The sequence below is a fragment of the Syngnathus acus genome, chromosome 15 (assembly GCF_901709675.1).
Source record: "Syngnathus acus chromosome 15, fSynAcu1.2, whole genome shotgun sequence".
NCBI lineage: Eukaryota > Metazoa > Chordata > Actinopteri > Syngnathiformes > Syngnathidae > Syngnathus > Syngnathus acus.
In genome coordinates this window covers 6,319,535-6,339,679 of record NC_051100.1, presented here as the reverse complement: position 1 = coordinate 6,339,679, position 20,145 = coordinate 6,319,535, and the positions used below count along the sequence as shown (strand labels likewise).

The window sequence follows — 20,145 nt, the reverse complement described above, 5'->3', positions numbered from 1 at the left end:
CAGCTTACTTGGTTGATGCAGAAACGTCACAAACAAAAAATTCACAGCTGAAACTGCCAAAGGAAACACTTGAGTCATAGAATTTAATGATCACAAAATACATCCAATGAGCAACAAGAAAGGAAATAATGGTGATAGAGTGAATGTACCAGATAAATGTACATTATTTTTGAAGGGTGAGGATTTGTGATTTATTTATTTGATTGTTTATATATCTATTTTTAATGCGACAAAACAAAAGTCGCATACTGCAAAAGGTGGCGAAACTAATTTCCAAATATGGCCACACCGGAAAAGGTGCGCACAAGGTTTTTGCGCTATACTCCGCCCCCTTCACACCTATGCAAATCAATGTGACGTATTGAGACTCCCAGCATTATAAATTGTCTTCATGGTTGCTTATCACTTTATAGACAATCAAACCTTATTGAGGAAACTCGTCTGAGCGTTAACTCGAGAGACACGCCTTTTGCTTGGAGTGAGCCTTTCCCCTACATTGCGCGCGCACGTCAGTCCAAACAGGTTTGACAAGGGCACACCTGTAGGAAGAACAGGAAGCTTTTTGTTTCAACTCCATTTTTGACCTCTGTGGACGACGGGCGGATTGAAAGCAAACCAAAGAGGACTTTCAGCAAACTCGTTTTTTGCCAATAATTTGATGATCAAGATGTGGATTGCTCTTGTGCTTGCTGCCCTGGCGGTAGGAGCTTCGGCCCAAAGCTGTAAGTCATTTATTTATCGTTTGCTATGTTTTCAGTCTTTAACGACGTCTTTCGCTCTGGCAAACTTTTAATCAGAATTATACCGTTTGAAATAACTCTAACAATTTAAAAACGATAATGTTTAAATAAGTTTAAATTGAGTAATACCATTTTTTTAAATATTTGACAGATATGTTTGGTTTTAAATCATGAGTCACTAAGAAATTGATCGTTTGAAACTATGTAACGTGTTTCTTAAATGCTAAGAAAAATCTGATCTTTTATTTCTTGTATTTCATGCGGATATTCGATTTAGTTGTTGAGTGGGGGTGGGGAATTGCTCAGTCGCGCTCCCCCGGCGCTTCTCTGTTAAGAGAAACCAACGCCCATAACTTGATTACCGCGTTTTATTTGCTTTCATTGCGCTCGCGTCAAATTATATAAAAGTATAGTCTTCACGACTTTGGGCCCCTTTTAATAATGTCATGAAGAAATATGTATTTCTTAAATACAGAAATATGTATTTCTTCATGACTTACCGACATAATAACAATTTGAGTTTACCATTTGGAATAATTGCAAGCACCTCTCCATCACATAATAAGGATGCATGTTCTAACACGAATCAATGTTTGTTCCCATCATTATCTTCAATCTGGTGTTTGGCTCCTTAGGTACATGTGAGACCATGAAGTGGGCCACCTGTGAAGGACCTCCTTGTGAATGTCACATTTTGACTGGTAATCAGATGAGACAAGAGCTGGACTGCTCTAAATGTAAGTAAATAATCAAATTTTTACTTGAAGAACACGATTGTTTTCCACCAGCGAGCGGCCTACTTGACTCTTGCTTTTCCCTACTGCGTAACTCCAGTGATCCCCAAGTGCTTCTTGATGAAGGCTGAGATGTACAGAGCCAAAAAAGGCTTAGATACTCGTACGGGAGGAAAGCCCGTGGAGACGGCTTTTCTTGATAACGACGGCATCTACGATCCCGAGTGCGAGAATGACGGTAAATTCAAGGCAAAGCAGTGCAACAACACAGAGGAGTGCTGGTGCGTCAACAGCGCCGGTGTCCGCCGAACAGACAAGGGCGACAAGGACCTCAAGTGTGAGAAGCTGGTGGAGACCTAGTAAGTTATTGTTTCCGCAATTTGTGTTAGGAAGCCACACAGGCAGCCTGTGATTTCTTTGTACATTCCTAAAATGTTTTGTCTTCTAGCTGGGTCCGTCTTCAGCTGACGCACAAACCAGTGACAGGTCCCGTGGACGCTAAACAACTCAAAATGTAAGTGCACATAGCGTGACGTTTGCGAGCATCAGACTACAGTGAAAGTCATTGCGCATTGTTTTTGAAAACATGTTTAGTAAAGAGTATTCTTTCCAAAACAGGGCTATTGCTGAAGCTATCCACAGGCGTTACGACAACTTTAACAAGGACATGGTGGAAAAGGTTGAGGTAAGTGAACTCTTGAGTGAGTACCCTACATTGCATAACATGTACCCTACATTGCATAACATGTATTTATGTGCTCTGATTTATTTTATTTTTTTTCCCTGCAGTATGATCCTGATTCCCGCATGATTGTGGTGGATGTGAAGAAGCCGATGGGAGAGCGCAAGAGCGATCTGACCAACATGGCCTACTACATGGAGAAAGATGTACTGCTATACAACTTTTTTTTTTTTCCTCCCCCCTTTCCTGTAATTGACATACTAATTGTGTCCTCCTCTTCCCACAGGTGAAAGTGCTGCCACTGTTCAAAGACCAGGATAAGTTTGAGCCCATGGTGGGCACTCAGAAAATGGAGATGGAGAAGATCTTGGTGTATTATGTGGATGAGGAGGCACCAACTTTCACCATGAAACATCTTCCCGGCGGGATCATTGCTGTCATTGTGGTGGTCGTGCTGGTTGTGGTGGCCGGCCTGCTATTCCTGGTGAGTTGATACAAACTCACACCTTCATCGCTCATCTATCGCATTAGTCGCTTACAATTTTTCTGTTGGTGTGTAGTTTTTCTATAGACGGCGTCAGAGTCAGAAGTACAACAAAGCTCAGGTGAGTCGTACACAATGCTTCAGAGACTTTCCTTCTGGAAAATTTTTTCGAATGTTAATAATTCGATTTTTCTGTAGCAAAGAGAAATGGATCCCATGTAAATTGTTGATCGCTGCAAGCGGCCAGAATCGTCGTTGGATGTGTGTGCTTGCGGTGTGCCGTTCGGCGCTCTATAAGGAAGACAATTTTTTTGTAAAGAAACAATCAACATGCTCGTTATTGGCACTATTCATACTGCCGTATATATTTATAAGTTGTGTAAAGATTTCAGCACTCTACACTTCTTCGCCACGCTTAAATTTTGTCCTTTTTAAATAGCATTTAAATTTTAGACGCTGTTGACCATATAAAATTTTGTGTTGGATTGTACAGTTTCTTACATGTGTGTGTGCTGTTGTTGGATTGTTTTTAATAAAATGTTTTAAAGGCTGTGTTTGAATGTTTTGTGTTTATTTCAAGGTGATATACTGCAATGAGTCATAAGCGTATTAAACCACTTGTACCGCCAATTGTTGCAAAGATTAGTTGATATCAAAATGGAAATTATTTTCCTCACCCTTTCCATAAATGCATTAAGCATTTTTTTCCAAGCGCCTGCTTAAATAATGGCTTTATATAAGGTTTTATAAAGACATAGTACATGTGCAAATCTTTGAGATGACAAAGGTATTGTCGTGTTTCAATTTTGATCAAATTGCTGTCAAATGATTTATATTCCGCTTGTACACTGGAAAAGGTGTTGACTTAAAGTGAACTTTTTGGCTCTGGTGGTTACCTCCCTTACCTTGTGAGATAAAACCAGAACTGTCACTTAGGTAGTAGCTGACATCATTCTGGCCGAAACTTCCACAGATGCTATTCAGCTAAAATACGTTCGGGTTTATTGTTACTGTTTATAGCTGAGAGTGTGCATTATGTTTTGGCAATACCGTTTTGGGTGTGAGAGCAGCCTGCTGGGAGGTGTGTTCTATGCATGTTTGTTGTTTCCTCAAAGCTGTTCTGAATTGTGCTCAACCTGAAAGTCAGGTTTTGCTTTGCACATATTCATGCAACAAGTCACACAACAAGAAAAGCTCCTGACGAAAAGGACTTCACACTGCAGGTGAAGTGTCAAATACCAAAATGGCGGAAGAGGCAAAGGCAATCAATCACAGCTTTAAGTATATAGTGTTTGTCTGATGGCTTTCTTAGTATGTTTAAATTGGATAAACACAACCCTACCCTTTTTATGTAGTATATGCAGACCAGTTCTATTGCAACAAAAGATGAAAATGAAAGAAAAATATGAAAAATAAAACATCGCATAGCTGAAGGTGTTTTTGATGGATATGGCAGGGACAGAGGTGTGCTTATTTATTCTCATGGATTTCCGCACACAATAGTCTTACAATGAACAAACAAGGGTAGGTACTTTTATAATTATTTGTATTGACTTGTAACCATTTAATTCCTTTTGCCACACCCAATTTTTAAATTCCCCTTGGCCCTCCCTCTTTTTGGTCACCACAGCAACCTGGAACAAAAGCACGTCTCAAACTAGTTCAGACAGGTCGGGTATCGTATATCCTCCCCCCAGCCTTGTGTGAAAGAGTGCTGGAATGAGGGAGGGAGTGTCACACGCTGTCAGGTGCTGGTTCGCGGTATCAACACGTCACTCAAATCACGCCAATTAGCCAGCCGGGTCCATTTTTGGGGGGAGGAGCATCTTGACTCAACATCTCATGCCTCACTTATTAGCATGCAGATGTTAACTAGTGCACAGTTTTGCCTCACTAGTAACTTGTAGTTATCCTACTAAAGTTATTCTACAACTTAGGACAAACAGCACACAAATACACCTTTTGAATTTGGCACTGAAAATCAAGCAACCCAGCAGGCCTGGATTAATGAGGTAATGACCAAACACAAGGTTGGATTTTTATACGTATATATATTGTTTATTTGTCATAGTTTATCCATTCACACGTTCCAAAAACGATTTAAATAAAATGCATTGTCACAAACAAGCATCAATGGGATATATAAAAGTACCGTATATTAAATGGCTTGTATTTCCAGTTTTTATGTGATGGTGTGTGTTTAAAAGTGCAAAATGACACAGCTCGAGCACCATTCTGCAGCTTTAAGATGAGTTTCCCCTTTTTGTATGGGTGTCATTTTCCTTTCCACCCTGGTTATTCAGTAACCACAAAGCACATTGCTGGCAGGTCTGTTACTCTTTTACAAGTCGGCCTTCTGCCTGACTCTGACTGCATTGCATTTTGTCAATTCAGACATTCTCATTGCTTCAAACTTGTCTTACATTTCTACTTTCATGAGCTTTCGTGACTTCTTACGTCGTATCCCCAGTCTAGAAAGTCCGCTTCACAAAAATGATGCTAATTAGTTTAGAAAAAAACAAAACAATTCTCTGCTCCTCCAGGCCACAGTGTTTGTACATTAAAATGCACCAGACAGCAGAGATGAAAGATATTGAGAACATTAGCTTAGTTAATCGGTAAGCAGTGTTGACTCCTCAGCCAGGACAATGCTGCGGATTAGTTTGTACCTTTGTACAAAGCGAACCTTTCAAGTGGTACGTCAACTCTTAAACATTGCAGGATCTCTGGAGATGTGACCTTTTTTTTTTTTTTTTTTTTAAATAACAAGACTGTGCTGTCACAACAATGTGGGGGTCTTACTGGAACGACCCAGAGCTGGTGGAGACTTGCTCCTCAACTCTTTGCATTTCAGGCTGATTGGCTGGGCCACCATGAGAGCAGGGGCGGAGAGGTGATGCGCTGCAGCCTTCTGCTGATGTGCGCTGTTGATGTAGCTGGAGATGAGGAGGGTGATCTCTCTGATCTGTTGATGAAACACAACACTCAAGACATCCATCCAATACATACGTACACGGATGCGAATGAATAGGCCTAATCATGTTGTTTAAATGAAAAATATCCTTAGTGAATTTCTGATGCAGAGAAATAATAATGTGACTCTTTCTGCATAGCAACAAGGAACCATAGAAAAGTGTAATGTGCTATAAAACCTCTCTGTCATTCCTGTTAGGTTAAATTTTATTCTCAATTTTTTGTAAACATTTTTTTAGGTTTTAAAAGGAGACATATAGTACAATATTATGGGAAATTATTTTTTTATTTTTTGCACTGTTTACAAATAGCTGTTTTTCCATCCACTGTGAAATTAAACAGTGAGGTGACTATTTTAAGGATCCGCAGAGTTTGATGCACAATATTTTCGACTAACCTTTGAAGTATCCATAGCAAAGGTATGTTTCTCTGAGGGTTTATCTTTGGTGTTGTTCTGTCCCACCACAAGCATAAAGTCCTCTTTGCAGCCCCCGAATGTCATCACATTTTTGTAGGGGTGGGATAGCAGTAGTTTCTGAAAATGCAGACATAAGAACCTATTTAATTTCCTTTAAACAGCAATTCAGTAGAGTGAGTAAAATGTGCAGATCATCTGAGAGAAACTCACAATTGAGTTGTGCTCCAGAACACTGATACCATCTTCGTGAACTGCCAGCCAGACACGTGCTGCTGGGTCTGGAGAGGAAGTGATGGACTGAAAACACAAAGTAGAATTACAAATTCATTCATCCAACCTTCATTTTGATATTAATTTCAGTGATAAGAAGTGTTGCTTGTGGAGTTTGTGCTTCTGTGCATAAAGCTTGCATACATTTTAATACTTTATTTTTAAATTGACAGACACTCACCTCAGCTTCAAAAAGTTTGGCACCAAAGAACGGCCACTTCTTGGCAACCGTCAGGTAAATCCTGACACACTCAGATGAATTTCGACCCCTGAGTGAGGACCAGCGAGCAGAGAGACGCTGGAGCAATTGTCTAGGGAAAAAAAAACAAAAAAAACATCACCAATGATAGTCTTGTGGCTTCACTATCATTACTTTTGCTACTTGAAATAGTGGTTCTGTACGTGTATTCTGCTACCTAAGTTGTTCCTCAGACATGGTCCGACGGTAGTGCTTGGGGTAGAATCTGTCCAGGACCTGTTTCAAAGTTTGGTTGGACTTTGTTTGAACAGGTCCAGGAGTCAAGAAGGAACGTTCAAAATCACCAAACTCAACCTGATAAGTCAATGAAAACAGTCAATAAAATCACAACAAATATTTGGAAAAAAAATAAAAAAAAGTTGAAATATATTGTAGGGTCTTTCAGACCTGAGCCAGTAAGGCAGCCATTTCTAGAGCCAGCTCCTTGTTGACGGGGAAGTGTCCTGCTACGATGGCCTCATTGATCTGATAGGCCAGCAACAATCTTTCCCTCTCTGACTCTCCCCGTACCTGGCTGGTGAAGTATAGCCTGGAAATGTCAAAATAATTGAACTGTAATTCTTTATCCATTTTGATTTGTAATTCATTCTCACGGTTTTTCCATCTCCAAAGTATGCTTTTATGTGACTGTATGAAGTTGGGAGTATGTCTAAAATGCAGAAGCATCACTGGTTGGGGGCTTCAGTCCACCCAGTGATCTATTAGAAAATCAATTACCGTATTTTCCGCACTATAAGGCGCACCTAAAAACCTCCAATTTTCTCAAAAGCCGACAGTGCGTCTTATAATCAGGTGCGCCTTATATATGGACCAATATTGAGCCACTACAGCAGGCGTGTCCAAAGTCCGGCCCGCGGGCCAAATGTATATATCTTATATATGGACAAAGTTTTAAAATGGGCCATTCATTGAAGGTGCGCCTTATAATCTGGTGCGCCTTATATATGGACAAAGTTTTAAAATGGGACATTCATTGAAGGTGCGCCTTATAATCCGGTGCGTCTTATAGTGCGGAAAACACAGTAATGTGGTACTCCAAAACATTTGTCCGCATTTTCCCCAAAATGTTGAATTCATGTAATTTTTTTACTCAATTGCTACGAGACATATAACAACATTCAGCTGTGCCACATGTGCAACACTAACGTGCTTCACAACGAACGTCTTCATACCTGTTCTTGTAAGTGAGACGGACCGTTCTGGTATTTTCTGACTTGCCCGTATGCTGCTCTTTGGATGCTTGTTCCCATTTGGATATAATATCACAAATCTGCCATAGACATATAATGGACACGTGGACTTCAACTTGTGCACACAACAAATGCCATTTTAAATTCTAAACATCCATCACACAACAGAAGCTTTAGATGATTGAAAAGCACCTTGATGCTCCCTTGATGCAAGCAGTGCTCCAACTCTCGTCCAGTGGGGTCATCGGTGTACACACTGAAACCCGACAGCCCTGTTTTCCTCATACCCGTGTCCTGGTTGAGACGACACTGGAACTCATCCACTGTGGTCGACGCATCGAAACTTACTACCTACGAAACGGCAAGAGAAGGGTGCAATGCCAGAATGATTATTGTGTTGTGGAGTGTCGAGCGGGCAAACTGCAACCTCTCCCCAAAAACATTGTCAACCTCCATAACAGAAAATGTTTTATTTGGATTAATAAAATAAAATAAATTTAAATTAAATTGGATACCGGCACAGAGGAGGCAGTACGGTGCAATGCCTCTATAAACAGACTGTTAGACATGACGGTTGTCTTTACAATACAGCCACTCGTTTAAGACCTACAGGACACCATTGTGGAGCTTATCAAATAACATTGTCATCATGTCTATAAAACAGTATTATTACCTGGTAGGTGTTATTGAGGAAGTGCACAGGCACACTAAAAGGCAGGGAGTGGTGATAAGGATTTCTTAGCAGAATAGAAAGGATCTCCATGCGGGATGGTCTGGCCTGCCTCTCACCCTTCTGCTGGGTGCGCTCCATTGAACGTTGGCAGTAGATGGCATATTTACCCACTTCAGTCCTGGGGACAGAATTTTAGAGGCACTGATTTTTTCTAAAACCTCTTGAACTGGATCTCATTACATTGCCAGCGTACACAATATTCCATCGGATGGCTTCATATTAAATCCATATTACAGTCCATCAAGATATACTATTATAACATTTGAGCAAACATTTTAAACTGCACTATTTATTGATGATAACATTTAACAACTCATTTTGTGCGCACTCGATGATAGAAACTGAGCTCAAATTATCATCTGTTTTGAGTACTGAAACAAAAGCAGCAACCAAATAATATTAAAATAAATTCAGAGCAACCAGCATGACAAGTACTTGATTTTGAATGATATTTGTATGAAGGCGACACACATTAGAACAAGACAATATTTTTTTTTTAAATTCCATTTTTATGGCAAAAATGAGGCGCAAGCACTGAACTGCTATTTCAATCAAGGTGAATCATCTCAATACTGTTCCGTTACCTGGAATCCCCATGCTTTTTAAGATGGACTTGGAGCAGCCAGAGGAAAGGATGTTGAGGCAGAAACAGTCCAACGCACAAGGCTAAAAACTGCCAGCCCTGAAGAAGAGTCACAAATGGCCTTATCAAATCCAAGACAGCGGCACAATTTGACCTATAACCTGATCGATTCTGTCTCAATTTCCAAGCTCCAGTGGCGCAATCGGTTAGCGCGCAGTACTTATAAGACAGTATGGTCGCAAGCAATGCTGAGGTTGTGAGTTCGAGCCTCACCTGGAGCATAGTTTTGGGTCAAGTGTTCAAGATCACAGACTGACACCATGGCACTTGTCACCATCAACTCGCAGAACTAGCGATCGATACACTGAACTTCTTCAAAGGTGCCACTAACTCTCTGTTTTTGTGGTGTTCAAAACTGATGGCGTAAAAACAGAAGTCAAATTTGCATCTAAAATAGGCTGGCCTCAAGGACCAGACTTGGTGACCCCTGGCCTATAGAAATGGATGGCTGTGCCCTCTTGTGGTGATTTGACATGGAATGCATGGTTGCTTCTGCATCAAGATCACGTGACACTAGCTTGCTGAAAAGCCTTTCCCGATCGTGATACTGTTGCCACCAGGTGGTGAGCACACGCACCTGCAAGGGTCCCGGATGGCCACGCGGTTGCCTTTTTTGGGTCTGCTTGATGAGCTGGCAGAAGAACTCATTTTGAAGCTCAGGGTGAGTCAGACACACCAGGAGGGCGCTCTGAGCCAGGGAGACGTGATAGTCGATGGCTGGGGCATCAATGGCCACATTGATGAACAGCTGACAAGTCTGAGAAGAAAAGCACTTAGTATCAGTTTAACCAAGAGCACAAAAGTATTTTGGGTGAGTTATTATTTGATTGAGTGATTCATGAATCCATTCTGGAATTTACAGCAGTGTCTCAGAACCAGAGGTGAGATTTCAGGTCTTATCAGCAGCACTGACTTACATGAACCTAAATTTTAATATTTGTTCCTTGAAATGATATCAATTTATTCCCAGCAGCGTATATAGATGGTAGATCATATTTGAAAGAGCAGGAAAGAGCAGAGAGTCTCCTTACCTTAAAGAGTTTGACCGCCTCTGTTTGCAGGGCCTGTGAAGGTAACGTGGTGAGCGGAGACAATAGGGCCTCCTTACTGAAACATAGTGTTGGGTGTCTCCAAATCTCAGAGTCTGTAGATCAACAGTGATAAACCTCAAGGAGAGCACGCTATGTTGACATGACATGAAAAAAATATATCTATTTGGGGCTTGCAGTCTGAACAAGGCACATGCTTACTTGGATCTCCATCCGCTTGAAAGAGTTTCCCTGCCAATTTTTCAAACTCAGTGCCGACTTTCCCCATCATGGTCCCTGCTGCGACACACAGGTGGTACAGCCACGAATCCTGAACGACAGCACAACGTTCGTAAGCAATTTGACCTCACCTGTATGTGTAGTATGGAAAAAACCAGACCTTCTCATGGCGAGATTCAATGAGCAGGTAAGTCGGGTCTTGATCCTGAGGATGGATGGCGATGGTATAGGCCTGTAATCCACCCCCACATGCTTTCAAGCCATCATCCGAATCCCGAGACTTGTCCACCTCCTCAACCTGGGCATCCCAAAGCTTTACCTGACCAAGTGGAAACTGAGACCAGAGACAAAAATGAGTCAAAATAATAAGGCTTTCTTTTGAATTTTCACTCAATCACCCAAATTGTGGCTGCTAAGTGGTGTAGAGGCAAACCTTAAAAAAAAAGTTGTGCTTTGGTGCAGTTAACAAATCAATCACATTTTCAGAATAAACTGCAATTTCCTTCAACCATTTTAACCTGACAAAGCAAATATAAAAGGTAAAAATGTTGTCATTTATACCTTGTCCTCCTGGCTGCGGAAGTAGTAGAGAGTTTTACCAATCAGAGCGCACCAAACCCGCTTAGAGTAGCCATGCTTTACCTGCCATTGACAAAAAAAATCAATAAAAAAAATTAAATAATAATAAAACAGTGCAGTGTGCATAATGAAGCAACCTGGCAGCTAAATTGCTAAATGCTAATGATATAACCTTGACAAGGTGTCCCTTCATGCCGGGCCGAATATCCGGTTGAGTGTAGAGCGGACTTGCAGCCTTGACTCTTAACACACTCTGCAGCACCATGAGCCATTCGTCCAGCAGATTAGGAGAGTCCGCTTTCAGGTAGCACACTCGCTTCCCCGTCACAATCTACACACAAATAATCATTCAAGTCATGAAAGGCAAGTCAAACAAAATAAATGATGATGGCTGATTACCTGGACCACTTGTTTTCCTTCACCTCGTGCGATGTTGCTGGTGGCGTTGACCTCAATCTGACCTTGAGGTTTCCTGATCACATCGCTCTGCAGAAACATCACAGGTTCTCTTTAGGGTTGAGCTCAGGTGGGCCAGACCTTGAGCTTTTCTACATTTAATACCACAAATTGTATTTTGTCTTGCGTGATAATTATTTCACTGCAACAGGTTCAATTGTTTTTACACCAAGGAAGGAGGTTCTTAAAATACCGTTATTGCTATTAGATGAAGTCGAATTGACGTCGCGACAAACTCACCGGGGATTTATAATAAAGAAGCTCTCCATCTTTCAAGACAAACCAGTGTCTCTTCCAGGTTTTCTTCCATGTCTTCACCATTTTCAGCAGGTAGCCTGATTTCTCCATGGACTCCTTAAACATGCAATGTTCAGAGTAGATAAGTTTGTAAAAAACAACCAAGAATTTTATTTCTTCTGGATTTAAAAAAAAACAAAAAAAACAGAACAAATATAATAAACTATACATTCTTCAGCATGTTTATAATAGAACTTGGCAGTTGCAGAAGCGCATCAATAAATGATGTCATAATTCCTTTTTTTATATGCTGGTCTGATTTGAACATGCTTTAAAAAAAAAAAAACATATCATGGTACAAAAAATTCTATATATAATTCCATGGCTTTAAAAAAAAAAGAAAAAAAAAAAAAGAAACACATACACTTTTGCTGTCACCAGCAGAGGAGCAAGTTTTGGGGAGTTTCTGTTCTGGTTCCCAGCACTCAGTATCGGTGGAATAGGCGTCAGGTGGGATGGCGTAGTCGCTCTCTGATGTCATTGAAGACGCGGATACTGCTGCAATGGAAGCAAAAGCAGTTTAGCGTTCTTGTTATAATCATTTTGATTCAGCTGCTGATGCTGAGGTTATTTCCTTCCAGTATTATTGACGTGTACCTCTTTTGATAGAGCGTGGGCTGCCTGGATTGCTATCCTTATTGGAGCCAAAGGACGCCTGGGAACTGCATAAGGAACCATCCTCCTCTCCAGAACTGGATGAATCCTCAGAGCTAGATGACTCATCTAAGTAGGGGTTGTTGCTCAGCAAAGTGGCTTTCTGCAGAGATGAGGATTGTTTGGTTTTCATGGATGTACTTTTCAAACCTGTGTTGCAGCATACGGTTGTACTTACCCCCTTCAGAGTAGTATAAACGGGTGCGGTCATATTTTTATAAATGAGCGAAGTGTATATTACAAAAGCAGGATAGGAGGATTGCAGAGAGGGGTCTATGAAACAGAGTAAAGGCAAACATATCAGAACATCACTTGATCCTCACAATCGTCGCAATCGCAGCCTTACCTTTGCTAGTTGAATCTGTGCATGATGTGTCAGACAGCCTGATTCCTGATTTAGCCACTGCGTAGATGCGACTCTCCTTTGGAGACAAAAACTTGTTTATATAGCAGCCGCAAGATACTGTGGGTGCACCTGAACCATCATCGTCATCCTCATTATCATCATCCTCATCAAAATGAGGAATGAGAAAAACGCAATCTAATTGAATAATCCCACCAAAAATGTGATTTTCTTTGGGTACCAGTGATGAGAAAGAGAAAATGAAAATTGGTTGTTTTACATATCTCTCTCCTGGCTGCTTTTTAGAATATGAAAAAGAAAAAAAATGTTTACCCTCTGTATAGTAAAAACCATTGAAATCCAACAAGACTATCTATAACGTCAATACATACAAACAGTATAAGGATGAATGGTTCGGAAAATGGAAGGCTTGTGTAGAAAAGGACATTCTTACCCAGGAGGGGAGCCTGTGTAAAGGGGGTGTAGGAGGTGAGCTGTGACTGTCTGACTTTATTTCCAGACACGCATCAGTAGGGACCCCGGGTGTGGCCTGTATGGAAAGCATTGCGGCTTTGCTGCGGGAGCCGGGGCGGATCTGCAGGGACGGATCCTTCCCTGTTTCCATGTCCACTTCTTGGACTCGGTCGAGGTCGCTTTCGGAGCGCAGCATGCTGAGGGCGTTACGTGTTTGCCCGTGAGCTGCCTCAGTGCTGACAGGTGGTTGGCTCAGATGTTTCTTGTGAGTCAAGCCCAAAGCCGCCGGGGTCCGCAGTCTGGGTTGTTTGGGAAAAGCAGGGGTATCTCTCAGGTCTTGGGGTGGGTTGGGTCGTTTGGGAGTGAGAGCCGGTGTGACGACGGGGCTGGGAGGGTTCAATTCGCCGGACGAGGACGACGAGTCAAGTCTCTGTGACTGGAATCGTTTGTTGAGCTCCTCTGAAGTACTGTCCTTCATTTTATACTCGCCGGATGTCCCATCTGACGTTCCCGGAATTCCGAAACCGGGCCTTCCTGCTCGCTGCATATCGTCGTCAAACAGAGAGCTGCTGTCATCCGAGGCTGTCAGGTAGGCCTCGCTCTCCAGGCCTCCTTCTCTAACTTCACACCCTTCTCCTTCAGCGCTCGAGAGCACTGAGGAAACACTACAAGACTCGGGGCTGCTCGGATTAATGTTCTCATTCTCGAATAGTCCGGTTTGGTCTGGTCTTTGGCCTTCGGCGCCTTTCTGCTTGCTTTGATTGTCTGTCAGAGTAAACAAAATGATGACTTTTTATACACTTACAAGATACTTCATCTAATGAGATTCCGTAAATCCAAATCTAGTAGAATTCTGCCTTTTCAAAAACAAGAATACTCACTCTACTTTTATTTGACACTGTTATGCATTCCTTTAACTATAAGTTTGATTTTCCGGTACTTTTGAGTAGTGTACAGAAATAACCGTACACCTATTTTGTCCATTATTTTTAAGCGTATCCCTATGAGCTCTTCTGCCACAAGACGAGTGAATGCCGAGCGATACGGTGGATGGTTATTTCCCTCGCCTTTTGGATACAAACGTCTACGGCTGACTAGCGTCACCTGGATGACTGAGGCCTTACGACACATAGTCAGTTATTTGTAGTATACTTACCAGTGTTGATCCTGCCTTCAGTTTCTTCCTCGGTGCTGAGGCTCCTCTGTGATGGAATCGGGCCCGTCAGAACCTGTGCGCTCTTTCCTCTCACCTGGAAGCAGCCAAACGTCAGGCTGCTAACTCGGTGGGCTTCACCTGCCTTGCACGCAACTGCTGGTCTACCGGAACATTTCTGCTCAAATTCTGAAAGAAATGACCAATACATGATGTAGAACATTTTAACAGATGAATAAATAGCTTTTGGATCTCATACCGACCTTCCATTTTCTTCTTGAGCTCACCAATCTGAGCTTCCTGTTGTTTGTTGGTTTCTTTTAGTGCCGTGTTCTCGACCTCAAACTGAGGCGGAAACATGCCTTTAGCATAAAATGTAAATCCATTGAATCTGATTGTGTGTTTAATTTTTTTTTGCTACCTCTGACAACTTTAGCATCACCCATTCCTTGATCTTTGCTGCTTTTTCCTCCACGGTCTTGGCATCTTGAAGCCTTGACTGTTTCTGTTACAAGGACACACTCAGTTATTCTTTTTATGATATACTATATAATAATATTTTTAAAAGGACATTTTTTGAGTTTTAGATTTTTTGGTAATGATATTTTCAAATTTTCATTATTTTTATTACTGTTATTGTTATTATTATTATTATTATTATACAATATTTTAACCTAACCTTGTGTGTGTGTTTTAATGTACCTGCTCTTCCAGCTGCTGCTCCAGCCTGGTGATGACATCTTCCTTCTCCTGCACTAAGGCCTGTAACTCCTGGCAGCGCTGAAACCAAACCTTCTCAGAGTTTTGGAGCTGACCGTCTGGAGCCCTCAGCTTCTCCTCCATCCATTGCGCCTAAAGTTATACACAGGTCAATCGTCAAAAGCGCATTCCATAGGGTCAATATTAAGCTGCGTCTGATTTACCTGCTGTTGAGCGGTGAAAGCTCGTTTTTCAGCATCAATTACTTGAGTCTCCAGTTGTTGAATCTGTGACATAACAGGAAATTTGACTGACTACTTGGAAAGTTTCTTCCTGTCAACCTCTGGGGGCTTCAGAGAGGATTATATGTCAATGGAAAATCAGAATGCCTTCATTGACCTAATCCTCAAACGTTTTGCTTCATGAGAGTACAAAGAAGACAAGCTTCAAGCTTCTCCAAGTTTCCAGCTCTCCCTGTGAAGCCAAATGAATCTATCTGCAAACAATCCATAAAAAAAACAACAACAATAATTTATGTTGACTATTACAGAAATAAAAGCCAACACGGTGACATTGCATTGAAAGTTAAATCATCCAAGAATGTTTTACTTTTTGGTTGCTTTTGGATTTTTTTCTTTCTTTTCTTTTTTGTGCTCAACATTTGTGTCTACATTTGCGACTCCCACTTTCACTCAACTTGTGCTCAGAGCAACAAACTGAACTCTGTTCTCAAAAAGAGCCACACCCTGCCCAAGCCATTCAAAGTTTCCCCAAGCCAGCCCTTCTTTGGACACATGGCCTATTCTGCTGTTTTTGTCAATATAAAGTTAGGGAAACTGTTTCTTAGAACATGTCATTTATGAGATGATGTCACTGGATGTGCCAAAATACATGTACGTTTATTTAAGGGCCCGTTAATAAAACAACATTGCTTTGTAGCTTGGAGGATTGACTCATTTGCTATTTATCATTTAAGTAGATTAAATATCAAATATAAAGCAAATACTTGTTTGCTATGGACAGACATGAAAATAGTGACTGTGAGCCAACGCGCTCTTTCTCTCGTCACTGCACCGCAAACCACACGTCACTCCAAGTAGCAGATTTAGCATCTGGCAGGGAAAAGCATGCTGCTAATTACAAGGCAACAGTCCTGCACGCTATAGCTGCATTTTACCCACCCCCCAACCCCACCCCAACACACACACAAATTCACAGACGCACACCAGACTTAACCGAAAAAAAATCCTATCCTGTATAGCTCAAATGGGATTAACAGAGAAATTTTGATTTTTAAAGTTGGTTTGATCAAACATTAAAAGCAATATTATTCACGCCTAATATGAGTTGAGTGACACACAAATATCAACTGTCACCTTTACCATAGCTCCGATACTTCTTTTTAGTATTCTGTCACCTTTTGCAGACAATTCCCTTTTCAGATCCGAATGGACCTTCATTCCTGGAATTCCACAACTGGCGCTCTGTGTCCAACCTCTGCTGAACTCTAGCCATTCCTCCCTCCCTCGTCCGTCTATAGCCAGCTCACAAAGCCTCTTTCTCTGCCGTTATGACACATATCCCCTAAAATACATTACTTACAGGCTGAGGACCAAAGAGTCAGTCAGTCAAACTCAGGCCAGCTGGAAGTTCACAAAACCCCATAAAAAGTCAACTGGAAACATTTTTACACACTTCAACTCAATCACTGGTCACAACAATAGGTACACCTGCACAATCAATTGCAGTTTTCCACTTATACTGTCAGAGGTCAAAGAAAAACATGCTTATTGTGTTTAGTAATGTCAACTAATGTTTCTAATAAATGGAACCCCAAAAAAGATGCAAGCACATCTGCCTCACAGTTCAGATTTTCAGGATTTGCCTGGGTGTGAAAGGTTCTTTGTTTATATGAGTGCTGTGACTATTTATTTATTTATTTATTTATTTATTTATTTATTTTGTTGCCGCTTCCCTTTGCGTTGACTTTTTCCTGTATTTAGGGTAATAGATTGAATGAGTGAAAAGAAGCAACATTTGACACAGAAACACAGACATGTGGAACAAACTCAAAATGACCTCGTTCTCCAACACATACGTGAATACACACACACACACACACACACACGGTTAACTAAACTAGCTATTTCCTCCCTTGGGGAGCTCAGTCTTTACACCAGGCCCTACTCTCCTCTTTCGACTTTATTTTCATGCCCTCATTCTCAACGTATCATTTCGCAGAGGCTTTCTAGGATTCATTACTTTGCCAAGAGACAGTCATCGAGTGTTTGCCAAAAGAGAACTGGTTTCAGAAATCGAAATGTTTTCGACTCATAACAGCAAAATGATCTTTATACAAGGCCACCTACCTCCACAAATACAAATCAGGATTGCAAACGTGTTTGTGCACAACCACACAGCTTTAAAAATAACAACACAGTTCGAGCAGTTCAGCAGCAAAGACCAAACAAAGGCGACTGCTGGGCGCTAACCATGACCTCATGATAACAACAGCTTGACATGGACAATGAGCGGGACTGACTATGTAAGAATTTTAAAATGTTTCTGAGAATGCCTTCAGAGTTCAGCCTGTAGTTATTCTGATTACACCCTACCGTTAAAGGAAAATTGTTCTGACTTGATAGACTACATTGTTCCAGCCACAACTATTGTTACTGGAGTTTTTTTTTTCTTTTACACAACCACAAAATAGTACTATCAACATTGCCGAGACGGCATCTTTGACTCATGGTAGGATTTATTGCTAGGGATATGGATTATAAGACAACTGATCATTGAATCAAGCAAATGGGAGTAGACTATTCAATTACAAACAGCGTAGGTCTATGCAGACCTGCAGTGGAAAAAGGTAGCACTGTCATATAGTCATATGAAATAATAATTTACCTTTTTCCGCCTTCAATGGGCAGACGGAAAAAAAAAATCTTAGTATACTAACCCTGTTTTTTCATTGAGTTGAAAGGGGCTATTCATTCTTACTCCTCTTAAAGCAGGAGTGGGAACTCCATAGAGTATACATATACTGTACTATAAACAGTAGGCTACTACCCCTAAATAACTACTAGAAATCTTAAACTATACTAACAACTGTCAATGATTATTAAATATACTTATAGGAAAACAAATATGCTCCAACCAACCTTGTCAGCAGTAAGTTCTCGGATTTTGATGATCTGAACCCTGAACTTCATGAGGAGCGCTTCGAGGACCATACACTTGTCCTTCCAGTCCTCTTGACTCATGGTATCCTCACCTTCCGCCATATTGACCTGTTCTCTGGAACACACACCTGATATCATATTAAAAACTGAACGGAATGTACAACGCAATATTTAATTCAACATTGGTATAATGGAGAGCTTTGGAATGTTAATGCAAACAAAGAGGGTGTGTTGTCGCCCAGATGTTTTGCCACGAGCCAGCACCTGAAATATTCCAAAGCTGAGCCCAGCTGGACCATTGTGGGCTTTGCTCGGCCAAACACTAAAAGTTTTCCAATGCTGATGTTGGAAAACAGATAAAATAGACTGACGGATGATAATTTTTAATGGCAGACAAATGCGACATGGCTTTCTGCTCCATGTAATAACCTCTCATTACCCAGCTGGCGTCTAAGCAAAGAGACGGCAAACATGCTGAGGATGACTATAAACTGGCTTCCACAGGGTTATTTTTAACGATTTCTAGTTTCTCCTGTGGTAAACACTGGGATGCATATGAAGGCTTGTTTTCTTGAAATACAGTTGGTTCTTGAAATTTATAAGCAAACGAATACAATTCCACACGGTATCTTAAACACATAAACATGTACGGTACACGTGTTGTATTTTTTTCCTGCATCCATAACTTGTTTTCTTCTTACCAAAAGAAGAGGGATTTTAAAATATTCCGAGGTATTTTTGTGTGTTTTGGCTGCTTGATGACCCTCTCCTTGTCTCTTTTCAAATTTTCTGCTGATTAAGAATTGTCAACATTAACATCTTAATCAATCTTGATCCTAATATTTATAATAAATTATAACTTAGCATATCAAGCACTCAATTTCATAATAATGATTATGGAAACAATTATTTGATTATTTAATCAGAATTTAGGTGGCAATTGGTGGAATACAGCCTTCAATAACTCCGTACTGGCACCCTTTCAATGAAAACAATGACTCACATAGACTATTCAATACCGGCTGGTACTGTACTATCAGTTCATTGATAGTAACGGACGTCACTACGCTGAGGTCTATATTCAAATGGAAAAAAGTCAAACTGCGACGCAAAAACAGCTTCCATCAAAACATGATGTGAATAATTTAAATAAAAGATATAAAAGTCTAGTTTTGTTGAGATATAGCGATTTACGTAGTTTTTCATAATAATACTGATTTTTCTCACGTACCGTGAAAAGAAGTGATGGAACACCGCTACACGCGTGATTTCATGCCATGTCCATGCCGACGACTATATAGTTTAACATTCCCGTTGACGTTTTTCATGAGTAAACCATCAGCGACTTTCTCTTGCCAAAGAGTTCCAGGGGGGAAAAAAGTTGGTTTTGTCAACAGATCCAATCACATATTTAGTGGGCGTTTCACTGCGTGGGAGAAAAAACGGCATTAGTTTGATTGACGTAGAGATTCCACCAATCAGAAGGCTGAGCGCAATTTTATGACCGAACGCACTATGTTGCAGTTTTTACAAATGGGTTAGGTTTGACCGCAGAGAATCAATAAAACATCTCAAGCAAAGTCTTTAACAGCCCTCTAGTAGAAGAATATTAGCCCTCATCACTAAGTTTAATAAAGAAATCTTATTTTGACAAACAGGAAGTATAAAGTACTGCTGCACATTGTACTTTGTTAACTTCGAGTCCAACAGCGCGAGGCAGGTCAAGCCTTGCTGCAATATGATTGGACACTAATCCTAAACTTAATCTAACTAACGCGATTACTTTCATTTTCTACAAATACGATCCATTTGGAAAAAATAATATCGTTTCCTCTGTGTTGCTTGCTGCAGCAGCCAATCATATTGCAGCGGGGCGTGTGCTGTCATTTATAAACATACCGTGGGTGACAATTA

The 20,145-nt window shown here is 40.9% G+C and overlaps 2 protein-coding genes and 1 non-coding gene across 6 annotated transcripts; 2 read left to right on the top strand and 1 right to left on the bottom strand.

Annotated features, from left to right (window-relative positions):
* The first annotated feature begins 391 nt into the window (after nucleotides 1-391).
* On the top strand, nucleotides 392-3,194 carry epcam (epithelial cell adhesion molecule). Its single transcript, XM_037271087.1, has 9 exons — nucleotides 392-722; nucleotides 1,376-1,477; nucleotides 1,575-1,833; nucleotides 1,923-1,988; nucleotides 2,093-2,159; nucleotides 2,264-2,362; nucleotides 2,443-2,640; nucleotides 2,717-2,761; nucleotides 2,839-3,194. Exons 1-9 carry the CDS (start codon nucleotides 659-661, stop codon nucleotides 2,860-2,862), a joined length of 924 nt encoding a protein of 307 aa, XP_037126982.1. The 5' UTR covers nucleotides 392-658; the 3' UTR covers nucleotides 2,863-3,194.
* Nucleotides 3,195-4,671: 1,477 nt separating this feature from the next.
* plekhh2 (pleckstrin homology domain containing, family H (with MyTH4 domain) member 2) lies at nucleotides 4,672-19,641 on the bottom strand. Of its 4 annotated transcripts, XM_037271027.1 has the most exons (31): nucleotides 19,463-19,641; nucleotides 18,211-18,346; nucleotides 15,274-15,336; nucleotides 15,053-15,202; nucleotides 14,772-14,855; nucleotides 14,614-14,695; nucleotides 14,354-14,539; nucleotides 13,178-13,962; nucleotides 12,727-12,802; nucleotides 12,559-12,653; nucleotides 12,324-12,483; nucleotides 12,091-12,224; nucleotides 11,670-11,783; nucleotides 11,373-11,459; nucleotides 11,146-11,304; nucleotides 10,956-11,036; nucleotides 10,555-10,728; nucleotides 10,377-10,485; nucleotides 10,158-10,270; nucleotides 9,704-9,883; nucleotides 9,068-9,165; nucleotides 8,424-8,601; nucleotides 7,943-8,101; nucleotides 7,733-7,830; nucleotides 6,948-7,089; nucleotides 6,718-6,854; nucleotides 6,483-6,612; nucleotides 6,242-6,328; nucleotides 6,011-6,148; nucleotides 5,410-5,605; nucleotides 4,672-5,333 (listed from the first exon to the last, which is right to left on the bottom strand). In XM_037271027.1, the coding sequence occupies exons 2-30, from the start codon at nucleotides 18,331-18,333 to the stop codon at nucleotides 5,420-5,422; spliced, it is 4,308 nt and encodes a 1,435-aa protein (XP_037126922.1). In that variant the 5' UTR covers nucleotides 18,334-18,346; nucleotides 19,463-19,641; the 3' UTR covers nucleotides 4,672-5,333; nucleotides 5,410-5,419. The 4 variants fall into 4 exon arrangements, with proteins under 4 accessions (XP_037126922.1, XP_037126921.1, XP_037126924.1 ...); XM_037271026.1 differs by having other exon boundaries at nucleotides 4,672-5,605; XM_037271029.1 differs by having other exon boundaries at nucleotides 4,672-5,605; nucleotides 12,091-12,221.
* trnai-uau lies at nucleotides 9,254-9,347 on the top strand. Its single transcript has 2 exons — nucleotides 9,254-9,291; nucleotides 9,312-9,347. It is a non-coding gene; the product is annotated as a tRNA-Ile (tRNA).
* Nucleotides 19,642-20,145: the final 504 nt, after the last annotated feature.

Coding starts and splice junctions, on each gene's coding strand:
- plekhh2 (XM_037271026.1), bottom strand. CDS start 18,333: ATGGCGGAAGGTGAGGATACCATGAGTCAAGAGGACTGGAAGGACAAG. Junction 10,271..10,376: donor TCAAGCGGATGGAGATCCAA/GTAAGCATGTGC, acceptor GTTGATCTACAG/ACTCTGAGATTTGGAGACAC. Junction 6,613..6,717: donor ATGTCTGAGGAACAACTTAG/GTAGCAGAATAC, acceptor TTTTTTCCCTAG/ACAATTGCTCCAGCGTCTCT.
- epcam (XM_037271087.1), top strand. CDS start 659: ATGATCAAGATGTGGATTGCTCTTGTGCTTGCTGCCCTGGCGGTAGGA. Junction 1,834..1,922: donor GAGAAGCTGGTGGAGACCTA/GTAAGTTATTGT, acceptor TTTGTCTTCTAG/CTGGGTCCGTCTTCAGCTGA. Junction 1,989..2,092: donor GACGCTAAACAACTCAAAAT/GTAAGTGCACAT, acceptor TTTCCAAAACAG/GGCTATTGCTGAAGCTATCC.